The 17523-nt window shown below is 45.4% G+C and overlaps 1 protein-coding gene across 3 annotated transcripts in view; it reads right to left on the minus strand.

Moving 5' to 3' along the window:
• The window catches only part of LOC128326839 (sodium-coupled monocarboxylate transporter 1-like), a 94091-nt gene that overhangs the window by 13155 nt on the left and 63413 nt on the right, over window positions 1-17523 (minus strand). For all 3 annotated transcript variants that reach the window (XR_008308310.1, XM_053254527.1, XM_053254526.1), the window contains exons 8-11: window positions 15963-16051; window positions 7593-7705; window positions 6117-6184; window positions 1169-1255 (exon numbers count right to left, since the gene is read on the minus strand). Coding sequence is in view for 2 of the 3 variants with exons in the window: in XM_053254527.1 (XP_053110502.1) it covers window positions 1169-1255; window positions 6117-6184; window positions 7593-7705; window positions 15963-16051 (357 nt within the window). In the remaining variant the exon portion in view is untranslated. The remainder of the gene's footprint in view (window positions 1-1168; window positions 1256-6116; window positions 6185-7592; window positions 7706-15962; window positions 16052-17523) is intronic.

A 17523-nucleotide genomic window follows, 5' to 3' on the forward strand; every position in this document is an offset into this window, starting at 1 on the left:
GCCGGTAGGGGCCACCACTGGTAGCTCACCGGGGCTCATTTCCAGGCAGCCCTCGTTGCTGGATAATATTCATTTGAGGAAGCTAAATTACTGTTATCCATCAATGAGGGCTGCCTACCTAGAAATGAGCTCTGAAGAGCTCACCCAGGCTCCATGGATCCCAGGCCCTGCCCCTCTATGTGTGAGGGACCGGTACCCTCACGGACCGGTACCCAACAGCTCACAGACTGGCATCAGTCCACGGACTGGTGGTTGAGAAACACTGGTCCAGACCATCCTTTTTCTAATAGTTTCAATATGGAGATCATGGATGGGAGAAATAATGTCTCCGAAGACATTATTACACAATCCTGAAACCTCAGCACCTGGTTGGTCCCACTGCTTCCAAAAACTGGTGCACCACAGCTTCCAATTATCAGCTTAGATGTCAGGACTTTAAGCCCACAAGCCATTTTTTCTCAGGTTTTTGCCAGCTTTGCCCTTATTTTCCGAGGAACTATTTTTCTGCAGTCAATAGTTACATTGACTGCATAACCCTTTGAATGGTAAAGAGTTAAAGGACTGTGGTCTCTGCAAAGCTATCTGTATATATGATTGAAATTCTCCTCAACATGGTTTTCAGGTTTAACTGAGTATATCCCTTAACCTAGACTATCAAATGATTTGAACAAAATGCTAAACCATAGTTTGGCAACTGGTGAACTCAGGAGCTTCAGGCTTGTGAACTTCCTCTCCCATCATGTGGAGCAATTCCCTACCTCTCTCCAGATTTAAAGCAAATGAGAGTTTTCCATTTTGTCCAAACCTGCAAGCTGTGGTTTGCACTTGCCACAGGAATGGAAACCTGGGTGTGATCCTAGTTTTGTAGTTTGCAGAGCAAGTACAAACCATAGTTTGCAAGTTCTGACAAAATAGCAGACTACAGATCTCAAATCAGGTTAGGAGGCACAGAACTGCTTTGTGCACAAGAAGGGGTGGGGGGAGTATGTGAGCCCAAGTCTCCTGACTCATTGTTCACAGACTGCTAAACCACAGTTACGTCTGAACCACTCCTTTGTGTATGTGAAACTCGAGTCATACTCTGGAATATTAAATAAAAACTTTGTATAGGATGATGCCCCACAATAAATATCATTCCAGTTAGCAATGATCCAAAATGAGTACTAACCTTACTATTTGCAAAAGGCAAAAGTATACCCAAGGAAAATATTCCCAAAAGAGGTCCACCATACATTCCAAAAATACTGAGTGAAGCCTGAGGAAAGAAAAATCACTTATGTTGGTAAAAGGTAGGAAAAAACAAAAAAAGAATTTTAGATTTACCAAGAATTTTCATTCTTTTCATAGGATGGATGACCAAACCACAGTGGTTGGCTCCTCCTGCTTTGAGACAATGAGGCTATTCTCACGACCAGCAAAAATCGGGCTAGGAGAGCGAGCCCGGTGGTTTACAAGCGGCTAACCCGCTTGAGAAGTCCTCTCCTTAGCCCAGATTAGCAGAATGAGCACTCCGCTAACTGGGGTTAATGGATTGTGTGCTGCTATGGCAACTCATGAGGAGACCCCCGACCGGGAGGCTAAAAAGCAGCCTCCTGGCTTGGGGGTCTCTCCAGCATGCTCTGCGCGCTCGCACAGGGCATGCTGGAACTTCCGGGGGGCGTGTGGCCACCGAACTCCCAAGCCCCCGCCGGCTCTGTGATGGAGCTGGCAGGCATGTGGGAGGCCGATCCGGCCACCCAGGCAGGGCTTGCTGATCATCTGCAGGGAGAGCGGGCATCTGCAGGGAGAGCGGGCTTAGCCCGCTCTCCCCGCAAACCCTTTCAAAGCGGGTCTCACTGATCGTGAGACACGCCTCAATGTTGTATAACTTGATTCCTTCTATGGGAAGAGGTCCCATGCAGTTTGGGGAGATTCTTCAGCTTCCAAACTGCCACCAGGCAGAAAACAAACATGCTTTAAACTACAAATCAATATGGAGTTCCAGAGAGACTGCTGAGGGAGAACTTGATGCCCATGTGAGCTCTGGTTGGACAGAAGACTGAAATTGGCTAGAACAGATAAGTTATACAGCCCTGTCCTGGGAGGAGCCACCTGTTGCAGGATGAGCCCATCTATTAATCTGGCATATTTGTATACTGCTCAAACCCATGTCTCTGGGTGTTTTAGAATAAAACAACACAGATTAAAACAAAGTTAAAACATTATAATGATTTAAGGAGACTGAATCCAAATAAATGGAGGTGTTTATTGTCTGGGGTCAAAACTCAGAAGTCAATTTTGATCTGCCAGTTCTGGAAGGGGTTATACTCCCCCAGAAGGAACAGGTATGCAATCTGGGGGTGCTTCTGGATCCAAACCACGCTCTGGTGTCTCAGGTTGAGGCAGTGGCCAGAAGTGCTTTCTATCACTTGATACGCCAGCTGCATCCATTTCTTGAGATAAATGACCTCAAAACAGTAGGGTTGTGCATAGAACACATTTTACATTCTGCTCCAAGCTTGGAGCGGAACACAAAATGCATGAACCAGGCAAGCTGATTGTTCCAATGGAACAACCCCATTCTATAGGAACAGTTTGACTCCGTTCCAAGCAACATTTTGGATTCCAAAATGGCGCTCAGAATGGGGTCAGAATGTTTCGCCTCATAACGGGGATTGTCGTGTTTCTAGCTCAGGATCCCTTTTTAAAAGGTGTTCTGTTTTGAGGTCAGAATACTTGAAATGGCCCATTTAGAGGTGGAATGTTCTGACCTTGGAACTATCTCCACATCCTTATGAAACAGTAGTACATATGCAAGTACCCTCCAGACTTGATTACTGCAATGCAGTCAAAGTGGGGCTGCACTTGTATATAGTCCGAAAACAGCAATTGGTCAAAATGCAGCAGCAAACCTGCTCTCTGGGTCATCTCAAAGAGATCATATTACTCCTATATTAAAAGAACTCCACTGGCTACCAACATGTTTCTGGACAAAATAAAAGTGCTGGTTATCTATCTATCTATTTAATTCTCCTAAACGTACCCTTCGCTAATCCCATGTGTGGCAGCTTTCGTGAGAGCAGCTGCCTGGGAGATAGCGACGAGGACGGGAGATAATGGCAGCAGCGCCTGGAGGAGGCGGTGAACTGGCCTGGCCCGGGCTTGGCCGGAGGAGTGAGTGGGCAAGAGGAAGCAGGCTGGCCAGCTGGCCCGTCAGAAAGTGCACAGGGGGTGGGGAGAAGTGGGGGGGAGAGAGACTGGCCAGAAATCCGGGTGTGGTGGTGATGGGGCAATAGTGGTGGCGGCTGGGCCAGTCAGAGGCTCAGAGGCTCTGCGCCCGGCCCAGCTAAAATATAGATCTATATATATAATTCTCTAAGACATTCCCGTGGTTAATCCCATGTGTGGCTGCTCTTGCGAGAGTTCATGAGCAGAAACACCTGATTGGGTAGTGGGGATTCCATATGCAGATAGGAGGGAGGAGCCTGAGAGAACAGAAGCACCACGGTGATTGGGCAGTGGGGATTCTATATGCTGATAGGGAGGAAATAAGCCTGTGATGGTTAAGGTCAGTTGGAATGCAACTGTTACTGGTCGGAAGATGTTCTTGATTGTAGAGGAGAGGAATTTCTATATATAAAAGGACAGTGGGAAGTGGTTTGCGAAAAGAGGGGTCCTAAGGGAGGAAAGAGCCCCTTCAGGAGAAAGGTTGCCATTGTGTGAATTAGATGAGGAAACAAGATGAACAAGATCCGTTAACTCAGTAAGCGGGGGGAGAGAGGAGGAAGGAGAAGAAATACAGAGGGGAAGAGCAAGTGGAGCAGAGAGAAAAAGAAGGGAGGGGAGAAGAGAAATAAGGATGGGCAAGGGGCGGGCCCGAGCCCATCAGTGGCCTGAGGGGAACAAGCAGCCACAGAGGTGGTGATGGCAGCAAGGAAGTGCCTGGTCAACCACTGCTGCTGTTTGGGGCTACTGAGGCCACTGGCGGTCAGGCAGTCAAGGGACGGGCCCGGGTCTGCTAGCGGCCTGTGGGGAAAGAGCGGCCATGGCGGTGGCGGCAGCGAGGAAGGCCCTGATCAACCGCTGCTCAGCTCCTGTGGGGAGGAGTTGGGGGATAGGGGACTGCATTTTGGCCAATAGGTGCCAGCACAGCTGCAGCCGCGACTAAGAGGGGTGAGGGGGATGGAGTAAAGGGATGGAGGAGTAAGAGCAGGAGTGCAGCTCAGGTGAGGGTGGCGCTGTAGCAGAGGGTGAGGGGAGCAATCAAGTTCTAGTGCGCAGATGCTTTGTGCATGTTAAATTAGTAACCTATAAAGCCCTAGTTAGCTTGGGCGAGTGGTTCCCAAACTGGGAGCCTCCAGATGTTGCTGAACTGCAGCTCCCATCATCCCCAGCCACAATAAATTGTAGCTGGGGCTGATGGGAATTGTAGTTCAGCAACATCTGGAGGCTCTCAGTTTGGGAACCACTGGCTTAGGCCCAGGATATTTAAAGCAACATCTTCTTCATGATGAGCCCCATCGTCTATTGAGATCATCTGGAGAGGTCTGTCTGAGGTCTGTCTGCAGTTGCTACTGGCTCATTTGGTGGCTACTCAGGGACAGGCCTTTTCTGTTGCTTCCCTGAGTCTTTGGAATGTGCTCCCTACAAAAATACAAGTCTCCCCATCTCTGACAACTTTCAAAAAATCTTTAAAGATACATTTGTTCACCTGAGCTTTTAAACTAGAATTGTGGTTTTAGATTGTTTTAATGTTTTAATTTCTATCTTAATTTGTTTTATGTTGTTGTAAACCACCCAGATGTGCAGATTTGGGGCGGTTTACAAATATAATAAATATATAAATAATACATTAAAATTATAGATTCTATATGTCTGATTACCACTCAACTATCACTGAAGAACATATCTAATTTTTTTTTACATGTACAGACTACTATTCTATAGAGCAAAAGCAATAGCCAAACAGAAACTCCATTAATACAAAAGTAGTTTATAAATATTGTAACAGTATAGTAAATAAAGCCCAATTAAGAATAGCTACAATAGAGATGTTTAAAACCTTCCCCATAATTTCTACACTGCTGAAAAGTGTTGCTGCAACTTTGGGCCTTCTAACCACAAAGGTAAATATGCAGTTTTCATTCATGGGCAGGCTGATCATATGTATTAGTTCACATATATCAGTCAAAACCCCAGTACTGTATTAATATGCATAGTTCTCCATTCATTTAAGTGTGTATGTGTTTTTTAACAGAAGAACATGTGCAATCATCCTTCTCTCTGTAATAGAAATTACCCTCCGTAACAAAAATAAACTGCATTGGATGGAGAAAGGCTTTAAGATATTGATTTTTACAATTAGTTACATGCCAACTTTCTTTCAACATGGAACTCAGGCAGTGTCCACAGAGTTCCTAGATGCTATTACACATCCATTCCGAGCTGACTGACTAGAAAGTGATCATCATAGGCTCTCATATTATGCTTTGACTAGCTTGTTATTGTGCTGGGTGTTAGTTATTGTCTAATTGGACAAGGCAGGACATTTTTTATTTTTCATAATTGGGTGGGGGGGTTAATAAGTTAATGTCTTTAACTTATTAAAGACATTTATCTCTAGTGCCAATATGCAATTTTCTCTTTGGGAACAGAAAATAAAGGATATTCATTGTATCCCTGCTAGTGAGACTGAAGTCTGAGTTTAAAAAACACCAACAGTCAGAATAGCACGTGGACAAATATTCTCAAGCTTAGGGAAAAGAAGTTAAGCTAACTTCTGGTTTTATTGAGATCAGTTACTGCTTCCACTGAGCTATAGTTTCATCCAAAGGACTCACAATCAGAGGTTCAATCTAGTTCTAGGCTAAGTATTTATACTATGTAAGTGCAGAAAGCTCCAAAGATGTTTCTGGGATTGTCATGATATGTAACAACCATGCCTAGTCCATATAATTGCCAAAGCAAACTTAAGAATGAATATTAATCTTTGGAACTACATACTTACCTGGGAGTAGCTCCCACTGATTACAATGAGGTTTATTTCTGAGTAAACATGCAGAGCACTATAGTATGTGCACAGCTCAACAGCTTCTTTGAGACAGTAGTAACGCCAGTATTCGTAGCCATTTACTCACCTGTAACAAGCTGGACATAACAGATGCCACTGCAGCCATGGAAAGGCATACTGCACCAAACAACAGGTCTAAACAGATTATTTATACAAATGTTTATAAGGTTTATTCAAATAGGTCTGCCAACTGAGAAATTTAAGAAGATATCACTTATTTATCACACTGCTAATAAGACATAAAGCATGGCTGTTAGGATTTAAATAATAATGTTACAATTTGCTCCTGGAATGGCAAAAACAAACAAACCAGAATTCCATTTTTCCTTCTTCCCTTCATGGAAGGTCAGTATGAAAATAAAAAGCATGGCACCAAATGCTATTTATTTATCTAGTTTAAATATATGATTAGAATACAGAACATATATAACATTGTTGTGCAAAGTATTTTTTCACATCTTGGGGGAAAATAGCTCACTGTGTAGGTTTTGTTATGTACAATTTATAACTGCTGTAGGAAATCTCAAGCCCATTATGTACATCATGCCGTTCCCCATTTCTAGCCAGTATATCAAATGGTGCACTGTGTTGGAGACCCAGCTCCAAATGGCATTGACCTTTTGCACCAGAAACCCTAATGACCACTAGGAGCATTGAGAGCAGAGATAGTCAGAGTCTCCTCCTCTTGCCTCTATGACCGCTCAATTGAGTATACTCAGGAACCTCCTGGGAGTGACTTCCTTCTCCTCCTTCCCAGAATGCTTCTAGCTCTCTGTGCACCATGCTTCTATAGGTCTCTCTCTCACCATGTGGCCAGCAGTCAGATATAGGTCTTTCTTATCATCAAGTACTTCTAAATACAGATTAGTTTACCTGTCGAAATAGACTCGATGGCACACTTTACCTTTACTTTAACTGAGCAAAGAGACAATTTTAAAAGGGGTGATTCTCTTAAATTTAGCCGGGGAAAGCAACTGGCCCTATCTAACCCCAGCACAGCATCCCTCCAGTGGCTGTTTCTGGTATCTGCTTTATGTTTCTTTTCAGAATGTGAGTCCTTTGGGTATGAGGGACCATCTTAATTAATTATGTATTATTTATTTTTCTATGTAAACCACTTTGAGAACTGTGGTTGAAGAGCGGTACATAAAATATCCGTAGTAGTAGTAGTAACCTTAAGGCAATCTCCATGCTTATCATTTACAAGCTACTGCCCATGAGACCCTGTTAACTTCTGCTGCAATGTGAGCGAGTATCCTGAAATACTCTGCTATGTAAGTATCTATCCACAAGACTGGAGTTAAATGCAAATGCTGCCTTTTACAGAAAAGGTTCTGACAACCAACTCAAAATGGAAAGACAAAAATACAAACCAGCCATACTGTTTTTCTGGTCAGCTGGCAACCCTTCTGCTTGTTAATGCACTCGAAGAATTCTACGATAATTGTGCAGGAATAATTTTCCTTTATAGAAATCATGATCATTTAACCACTCATTTTCACAAGCTGTGTCTAGAAGTTGGAAAATATCTCCACAAACTTACTCAGTCCCATGGAAAGAGCTGACAGGTGTCCTTCAGACATTGGTGAGAAATATGGTTTAATAAAGTCCTCTATAGTTACAACAGCTAGCGAATTGATGCTGGAAGACACTGTACTAAAGAACATAAAATTAAAATATTCTAAATGATGTATGGTCATCAACTATGATTTTGCAAGTCTTTAAAACTTGGGACAATGAAAATAAAATGAGCTGATTTAATTAGCAGGAGAAGTGGCAACTAGGGGCAAAAAAACAGGTTGCTTACCTGTAACAGGTGATCTGGTAGTGATCCGTTGAATCCATAAGTAGATGGGTTCTGTGCCTGCGCAGGCACCTCTCGGGCCGACTAGGTAGCTCCTCGCAACGCCCAACCGCCCTTCTGCACGTGCTACTGATCACTACTTATACTGGGCGGTGGGCATCTTCCGTTAGTTTTCTGTGCAGACCGCTTTGCAATCTGCTTCCCAATGTTCTGTCTGAGCCTCATACTTCTGCAGTGGGGTTGGTTTCTGGGCGGGTCTTATGGATTCAACGGATCACTACCAGATCACCTGTTACAGGTAAGCAACCTGTTTATCTGGATCGTGATCCGTTGATTCCATAAGTAGATGGGTGATTAGTTAGCTGCCCCCTTTTGGTGGCGGGTGCAGAAGGATGCCTTCTACGGCAACACCCTTTTCAAAACACTTCGCCCATATTCCGCCTGGCGCGCCATGCGGAGGTCCACTGCATAATGTTTTACAAACGGCTGCTGTGAAGACCAGGTTGCAGCCACACAGATGTCATCCATCTTAATGCCGGAAAGATGAGCTGCTGACGTCGAGTAAGCCCTGGTAGAGTGAGCTCGTACTGTCTTAGGTGGGGTAACCCCCTGCAGCCTATAAGTTAATAGGATCAGCTCCACCAACCAATGTGCAATACGCTGTCTAGACACTGGTTTTCCCTTACACTTGCCCTTGTAAGCCACAAACAGCTTATTTGTCTTTCTGAATTCTTTTGTCCCTCTCAAATAGTACAACAAAGACCTGCGTACATCCAACGAGTGAAGCGCTATCTCCAATGTTGTCTGTGGGTCCTTAAAAAAGGTCGGCAAGACCACCTCCTGATTCAGATGGAATTCTGTGACCACCTTAGGGCGGAAACTAGGATCAAGCCTCATAACTACTTTATGTGGGTAGAACAGGGTGTAAGGCTTGTCTGCTCTCAACGCAGACAATTCACCCACTCTTTTTGCTGTGGTTATTGCTATGAGGAATGCAGTCTTAAGAGTTAGCAACCTCAGGCTAGCCTCATGCAGTGGTTCAAACGGTTGTTCTGTCAATGCCGAAAGAACCAATGACAAACTCCATTGCTCTAAAGGTTCCTTAAGCGGTGGGTACATATTATTCAGTCCCTTCATAAACCTTCTACATTCAGGATGTGTAAATACAGTCTTTCCATCCCATCCTGGGAGTTTAGAGGATAGAGCTGCCAAATGTACCTTCAAAGAAACATTTGCTAAGCCCCTTAATTTTAAACTTGTCAAATACAGTAAAACCTGGCGCACTGATGCCCGTATTGCATTGAACTTATTTAATTTTGCAAATGCCCTAAACCTTCTCCATTTACATAAATAGCTACGCCTAGTTGACTTCCGTCTACTATTCAACAGAATAGTTCTCAGAAGTTTATTCTCCATGCTGTTAATTTCAGTGTTTGGATTTCTGGGTGTAGTATCCTTCCCTCCGCCCGCTGTAGGAGATCCGACACTGCTGGTAGATGGTAAAAGTCTCCTCTGCACAGGCAAAGCAGCAGGGCAAACCACGCTTGACGTGGCCACCACGGGGCGATCAGTATGCAATTGGCCCTGTCTCTCAGAATCTGTGCCAACACCCGATTGAGGAGTGGCATGGGTGGAAATAGGTAAAGGAGTCCCCTGTTCCACACATATTGAAATGCGTCTCCTAGAGACCCCACACCTATCCCCGCACGAGAACAATATCTCTTGCACTTCTTGTTTCCCTCCGTGGCAAATACATCCACCGCGGGGGTACCCCAGAGACTGAAGAGATCTCTGACACACTCCAGTTTGAGTTCCCACTCGTGTTTCTGGTTGATCTGCGTGCTCCGACTCAGAGCATCTGCTATGTGATTGTCCACACCCCGGATGTGAATTGCCACTGGATAAATGGCATGCATGATGCACCAATTCCACAATTTCATCGACAAGGTGCAAAGTGTTGGTGAGACCATACCCCCCTGCCTGTTCAGATAAGCTATTGCTGTAGTATTGTCCAAGTGGATTTGCACCACAACACCCCTCAGCTGGGGTTCGAAAGCCCTCAGTGCTAAGAACGCGGCTAACAGTTCTAGGTAGTTGATATGTAGTAGGGCCTGTTGAGGCGTCCACTGCCCCTGGGTGCAATCCTGGCCGCAGTGTGCTCCCCATCCCTGAAGGGAAGCATCTGTTGTGACCCACGCCGTCGGAAGAAGAGGCCGGAATGGTACTCCCTTTAAGAGATTTGCCTCTGTCCTCCACCACTGCAGTGAAGCAAGCACCTTCTTGGGGAGCCGCAGTAGCATGTTTTGGCTGTCTACATTGGGCCGAAAGTGGTCCAAGTACCATCGTTGCAGGGGTCTCATCCGAAGCCTTGTGTAACGTACGGTCGTGTTGCACGAGGCCATCAGGCCTAACAGTCTTTGCACGCCTCTCGCCCTTTGTGCGGGATTGGAGAAGAAGTGACTTGCCAATGAAGTGATCTGACTGCATCTCTCCCTTGGCAAGAACACTCTCTGCTGTTCCATATCCAGGGTAGCGTTTTGGTTTTTGTTCTTGATGTTGTTGTTGTTGAAGCCCCTTGGGCGCTGATAGGGCCTATTCTGCCTCCTATAATCTCTCCTATCAACGGTATGCACGCTGTTTATTATAACTGTACGTGCGAGTACTAGGTGCCGAGGAAGGTGCCATAAACGTTTTTGCAGTGAATTTAGATTTTTTTAGAGTCTCCATAGTGGCATCTGTGGTCTCATGGAAAAGTCCCTTTCCATCGAAAGCCAGGTTCTCCACCCGGTCTTTCATGTCCCCCTGGAGCGATGTTGCGCGCAGCCAAGCGTGGCGCCGCATTGTGACCGCGGTCACCATGGCCCTTGACTCTGTCTCTGCCAAGTGCTTGAACGTGCTCAGTTGCTGTTTTGTCACCGACGTCGTCTTGTCAAACACCTCATGAAGTTTCACTTGTAGCTCTCCTGGGGACATTGATGTTGAATCATGCAGCAAGTTGTCCCACAGCAGATGGGTGTACCGAGCCATACAAGCTGCATAATTTGCTATCCGTATAGCTAGGCTCGATGTGGCGTATAATCTACGACCTAACACATCTATCTTCCTCCCCTCCTTGTCCGCAGGAGTTGTATGCCGGCGGCTGCCTTTTGATGTTGACACGCAATCCACCACCATGGAGTTAGGATCCGGGTGGCGTAACAGGTACGTATTCTCTTCATCAAGGATCCTGTATAAGTTTTCTATGCGCTTTGATGTAGGATTAGCCGATTGTATGCTGTCCCATGCTGACTTAGCCGCCTTGGCAATGGCAGGGATCATTAGTAGAGAAACAGGGTGGGAAGATTTCGACTGAAACATCATGCTGTACACAGGGTCAGCAGACTCTGTTTCAGGTAGTTGCAAGTCCAAACCCAATGCCTCTGCCATTTCTCTGATTAGGGAATGGTAGGCCTTGAGTTCTTCTGTCGGGGATCTTGATAAACGCGGTGGAACCTCAGATGGAGGCTCCACCTGCTGACTGGCGTGATCTGAATCTGAATAGTCAGACTCAAAATCCCGTTGCGTTGAAGTTGGAGACGATTCCCTGGATGAAGGACTCGGAGGAGGCGGAGTGCTCTTTCTCTTTCGCTTTCCACTAGGCTTGTCCTGTGGTGCCCTCACAGGCACAGCCTGCCCCTCCAGGGGGGTGTCTTGTACACCTTCTCCATTCCCAGGTGCAGGTGACACATCACCTCTCACCACCGGTTGTTGTAGGGCAGGTTGCATGGCCTTCCACCTTAGGTACTCCGCATAGTCATGCGGCAAAGAATGTCTGAAACCACAAGTGTGCTCAGGCTGTGAAGTAGGGTGGCGTATACTCCCATCCGCGACGCCTGCCAATGGTTGCACTACAGCCATGGGTGATTGAAGTAAGCTCTCAGCTGCAGCCCTTGGGGAAAGTGATGGAGTCTTAGGTGGTGGAAGACTCTCTACCGCTTCCTCATCATCCTCTTCATCATCCAATCCTGCACTCAGGAAACCCTGAAAAGTGGACTCCGCTGGAGTGTTAGGGCCAGAGTCCATCAACTTCCTGAGAGCAGAAGTTGCGCTTCCATCAGAGCGTTGGCTACCTTGTTGCCTTGGGGTTGATGGAGATTGCTGTGGTGTATGAGCTGGCGACAGTGAGTGGCACCTTCTCAGGTGAGAGTTCTCACTCGGCCTCGAGAGGGGTCTCGATGTCGAGGAGGCTTTAGTCTTGCTCGCCTTCGATGTCGAGGGTGTCGCAGCCGAGCGATCCTTTCTTCTTTGCTCTCCCTTCGATGTCGAAGGTTTCGATGTCAAAGGCTTCGATGTCGAAGGTGTCGATGTCGAAGGTGTCGATGTCGAAGGCTCCTTCGATGTCGATGCCGGAGGAGGCTTCGATGTCGATGCTGACGGGGCGCGCGTGCTCTGCGAAGCCGTAGCATCCGCTACTGGACTAGAAGCTTGCACCGATGATGGTGAAGGGGTCTCACGCCTATGTTCACTCCGACTAGAGTGCCCCGTACCGACAGCTTCCGCAGCCTCCTGACGAAGCCTCTTTTCTCGTCGCCTCTGTTCCTTAGAAGAGATCTGCAAGGGTCTCTTAAAAGGTGTAGCGGTGGACACGGTTTTAGACTGTGAATCTACAGCTCCGTGTACCTCCCTCCCCGATGCCGATGTCGACAGTGTTTCAGGTCGAGGGGTGGGAGGGCGCAGCGCGTCTTCATACAGGGCAGCTCTCAGACGCAGAGCTCGGTTTGTCCTCGTCTGCTTAGAGAAGGCACAACAGATCTTGCAAGCCCCTGTGTTGTGCTCCTCTCCTAGGCATAGCAGACAGGAATCGTGGTGGTCGGTGGAGGGCAACTTAGCCCGACACCTCACACATCGCTTGAAGGTCGTTTTCGTCTCCATTTCTCAAACGTTTGTCATTAACAGTCCAGGTCAATCCAAAAAATCCGTCCGATCTTTCTCCAAAACTAGTCCGTAAAGCCTTATTCCAGTCCAAAACACAGTACAAAGTCCAAATAGCCGATAATATCCGTCAAGAAAATAGAATACTTTTTGCTACCGAGGAGCCCAAGCGAGGTCTGAACGCTATGGCGGTCAAACAGAAACTAACGGAAGACGCCCACCGCTCAGTATAAGTAGTGATCAGTAGCACGTGCAGAAGGGCGGTTGGGCGTCGCGAGGAGCTATCTAGTCGGCCCGAGAGGTGCCTGTGCAGGCGCAGAACCCATCTACTTATGGAATCAACGGATCACGATCCAGATCATATCCATTCTCTGAATCAAGATCACGCCTATTTAAAAGTTTAAGGTAGCCACCAATATTCCTGCAACTGCACTGACTCCCAGTTCTTGAACTTCTAGGTTCAATTCAATATTTTGTTTACCTTTAAAGTCCTAAACAACTTGAGCCTAAACTACCTGAAGGACGACTTCCTTCTGTGTTAACCTGCTCACTCTCTATAATCATCTGGGGAGGCCCTCCTGTATAATATGCCCCACCTTTATTGGAGGGATGGTTGGTAGGCACACAGGAGAGAGCCATCTCATATCCAGTGCCCAGGTTGTGGGGCTCTCTCCTTCCTGATCCATCTTGCTGTATCTGTTTAAAGTTGGGTTTAACCTCTCTTAATCCCACCCCCATCCTTTATTTGCAGTTTGGTAACTGAGAATGGCTCATCCGGAAATCCTTATGAATATTTTCTTGTAGTTGTTGCATTACATTGTTTTTAATAGAATATTTAAGCCCCCTTGAGCTTGTTGAAAAGGTGGGATATAAAAACTTTAAACAAAATATGCTACCAAGCCTTTTGTTAAGAGCCTTCAGCATTAGGGATGTGTGAATCGATTCGGATACAAACCGATTTGTACCCGAATCTAGCTGATTCAGGTGATTCGGAGACAAAATGAATCACCCTTGTGGTCCATTGGCTAGATTCGGGTACAAATTGAATCGCAGCTGATTCGATTTGAATCGATTCGGGTTTCGGATCCGTTCCCGATTCCCAGCTTTCATTTTTTAAAAAAGCTAAGCTCTAGCCCTTATAGAAGTGGAGTTATGGAGCAAAATGTGTGATCACTGTTTTTCAAGTGTTCAGAGTCTTTGGTGTATAATAACTTTCACTCAATGAATCCTTATGCGGATTCATTACACACCTTCATTTCTTCTATTCATTTTGACTGTCTTTTAGACAGTGCCAATTGTCAACTGCCATGTGCCAACTACAGTTAAGTGCCTAGTGGGTAGAGGCTACCACCCAAATTTCAGAGGGATTGGGCAAAGGGCTGGTTTTTGGTGAATTGTTGAAGTTTTCCATAGGAAATCATCAAGGTTTCAGCAGCCCCATAACTGCACTTGGGGGGTGTTGGGGTGGCCCAGAGTGAGTGGTGGTATAGTGAACAGAGGGTGCCAGCCACCCCCATGGGTTTGTAGCCCATGGGGTTCAGGGTTCTGTTGTTTCTGAGGTGTTCTGAGAGTAGATTCTCTGGTAGCAAATGAGATTTTCAATAGAAACCATGAATCCACTCTCATTTGCTGCCATAGAATCTACACTCAGACCACCTCAGAAACAACAGAACCCTGTACCCCATGGGTTAGCAACCCCATGGGAGTGGCTGGCACCCTATGTGCACTACACTACCACTCACTCTGGGCCACCCCAGCGCCCTCCAAGTGCACTTATGGGGCTGCTGAAACCTCCATTATACCTTATAGGGAAAAACCTTAAAGATGAGTCAACTTCAACTATTCACCAAAAACCAGCCCTTTGCCCAATCCCTCTGCAATTTGGGTGGTAGCCTCCACCCATTGGGTACTACCACCTCACCACACTCTTCCACCCCAGATCCCACTTTATGCCCCAAATCTTCCTCAAAGACACTAAACCTTCAACTATTCACCAAAAACTAGCCCTTTGCCCAATCCCTCTGCAATTAGAGAGCCAGTGTGGTGTAGTGATTAGAGTGCTGGACTAGGACCGGGGAGACCCAAGTTCAAATCCCCATTCAGCCATGAAACTAGCTGGGTGACTCTGGGCCAGTCACTTCTCTCTCAGCCTAACCTACTTCACAGGGTTGTTGTGAAAGAGAAACTCAAGTATGTAGTACACCGCTCTGGGCTCCTTGGAGGAAGAGCGGGATACAAATGTAAAAAAAATAATAATAAATAAATAAATAAATAAATAAATAATAATTTGGGTGGTAGCCTCCACCCATTAGGCACTACCACCTCACCACACTCTTCCACTCCAGATCCCACTTTATGCCCCAAATCTTCCTCAAAGACACTAAAACTTGAACAATTCACCAAAAACCAGCCCTTTGTCCAATTCCTCTGCAATTTGGGTAGTAGCCTCCACCCTTTAGGCACTTAACTTAAACTGAGTAGTACCTCACTGCCTTGTGGGTGGGAGTGGGGTGTAGTTGGCACATGGCAGTTGACAATTGGCACTGTCTAAAAGACAGTAAAAGTGAATAGAAGAAATGAAGGTGTGTAATGAATCCTCATAAGGATTCATTGAGTGAAAGTTATTATACACCAAAGACTCCGAACACTTGAAAAATAGTGATCACACATTTTGCTCCATAACTCCACTTCTATAAGGGCTAGAGCTTAGCTTTTTTAAAAAATGAAAGCTGGGAATCTGGGGAAATTAATAGGACAGATCCAAAACCCAAATCAATTCGATTCGGATCAGCCGCGATTCGGATCCGAATCGAATTTGGGGTGATTCGGATGGGTCAGATTCGGATCCAAATCGAATCAGGGTTGTTTTGATTCGGTTACAAATTGATGAAGATTTTTGATGAAGTCAAATGTTTGCTCACTTCTCTGTAACCTTTTGGTTCAAGTTATTACCAAACTATTGTTTGTAGATTTTTAATCTAAAATCTTTATTTTGAATTGTGTGTGACTTCCTAGCATAAAATGCATTGTTTACTTACTGTACCTCCTTCAGCACATTACGGTTATGATTCTAAATCAGATATAACCTACTGAATGAGAATGACAGCAGAGTTGAGATATTCTTAGTTAGCATAAAGTGCTAGGTTTCAGCAGTTACTTTTTAGAATCTAACCCAGTGGTGTCATGATTTTAACTTACCTTAATGTTGCACTGTAGGCCGCAGCCACAAAAAGTCCTGGAATTCCTGGAAAATCTCCCAAAATGTCCACTACCAAATATGGAACGAGCTGAAAATTTTCATCATTGAAATAATATTAATCCTACAATATCATTTTTATTCTTATAGTCTTAAAAAGTATATATAATCTGAATTTAAAATCTTATCTCTGTATTCAAAAGATCTGGAAATGTTACGATCCTTATGAATGCATAACTGGAGCACCTGCAAGCTTGAGGGAGGTACCAGCAGATTCAGAGTAACCCACAGATACGTCTATTTCACAAAAAACTGAAAAGAAAAAAGCTAAAAAATGCATAACTTAGAGCAACTCACTGCCACAGAATGTTCGTGGACTCAAAGGGTACTCAAGACAATCAGGTGGGTGGATCTAGTGGAACTCTCCACTAAAATTCCCAGAAATCGGGGGTGGGGGGGAATTGCATAATAAGTAAGACCCAAGTTAGAACAGGGACTCCTGACTTTGTTGATAACTTTTTTTTATCTCTGAGGTGATCCATGTTCCCTCACAACTGGGTCTTCTGCGCCTACGCAGTAGCTCCGCGGAGGAATACATAGCTTCGACAGGTGCTCTCCGGCATTCTGAGTCACGTGGATAGCATCCATTACAATAGGCAGGAGAGCACCTCCCTCCAAGTTCCTTCTCGTCTGCCATGCAAGCTGCAACACAAAGGTTCCTGCTCTTGTTCCTCTTGTTCCTGTGAAAAGAATTGCATTTGTTTACTCTTTTGGCTTGACTTGGACTGCTTATCTGACTATTCTCTATGGATCATCTCTAATCTGATTCGTTTGTACCTTTTGGCTTGACTTCAGCCCATCCGACTACCACCCCCCTTCAGAATTCCCCTTAACTTAGCCCACCGAAAGCCAGTCTGAAACGAGTCTAGATAATCAGTTTCATCCAAGACTGCCTGGAGTTCGGAGGCCACCACCTTCTCAATTACCTTGCCCTGCCACGGAAGGTTGGAGACAGGCCTATAGTTGCTTAACTCTGAGGAATCCAGGGTAGGCTTCTTAAGAAGTGGTCTAATAAATGCCTCTTTAAGACAAGGCAAAGAATTCCATTCCATTCCAATCCAATGGCAAAGAATTCCATAGATTAATTATGTGCAGTATAAGAACATAAATGATCCTTCCACAGGTTCACCTACGAAACCCTTGTTACAACTTTTACTTCCTCTATAAAGTTCAACCGTCTTCTTGGCACTCTGCCAGGGCCATGTCTGACTTTGGCAGGGCTAATCTGAGGACCTCACTAAATCAATTGGTAGTAGCGACGGGCAGAAGAGTGTGTGTGTGTCCACACACTGGCCAGACTTACCCCGAAGTCCATTCAAGATCTTTGGAAACACTCCACACACAAATTGGGCTTTGTCTTCCGAATTCTAGATTGTCTCGATGTATTTCTGGGTTTTTAAAATCCTGGTTTTAAGCAAGCTTTTCTTAAAACACCACAGCAAATGCCAGAAAGAGGCAGTGATTGTAGTATTTACAAAATAATTTACATGACAAGAGAAAAAC

This window comes from Hemicordylus capensis, chromosome 5 (assembly GCF_027244095.1).
Source record: "Hemicordylus capensis ecotype Gifberg chromosome 5, rHemCap1.1.pri, whole genome shotgun sequence".
Lineage (NCBI taxonomy): Eukaryota > Metazoa > Chordata > Lepidosauria > Squamata > Cordylidae > Hemicordylus > Hemicordylus capensis.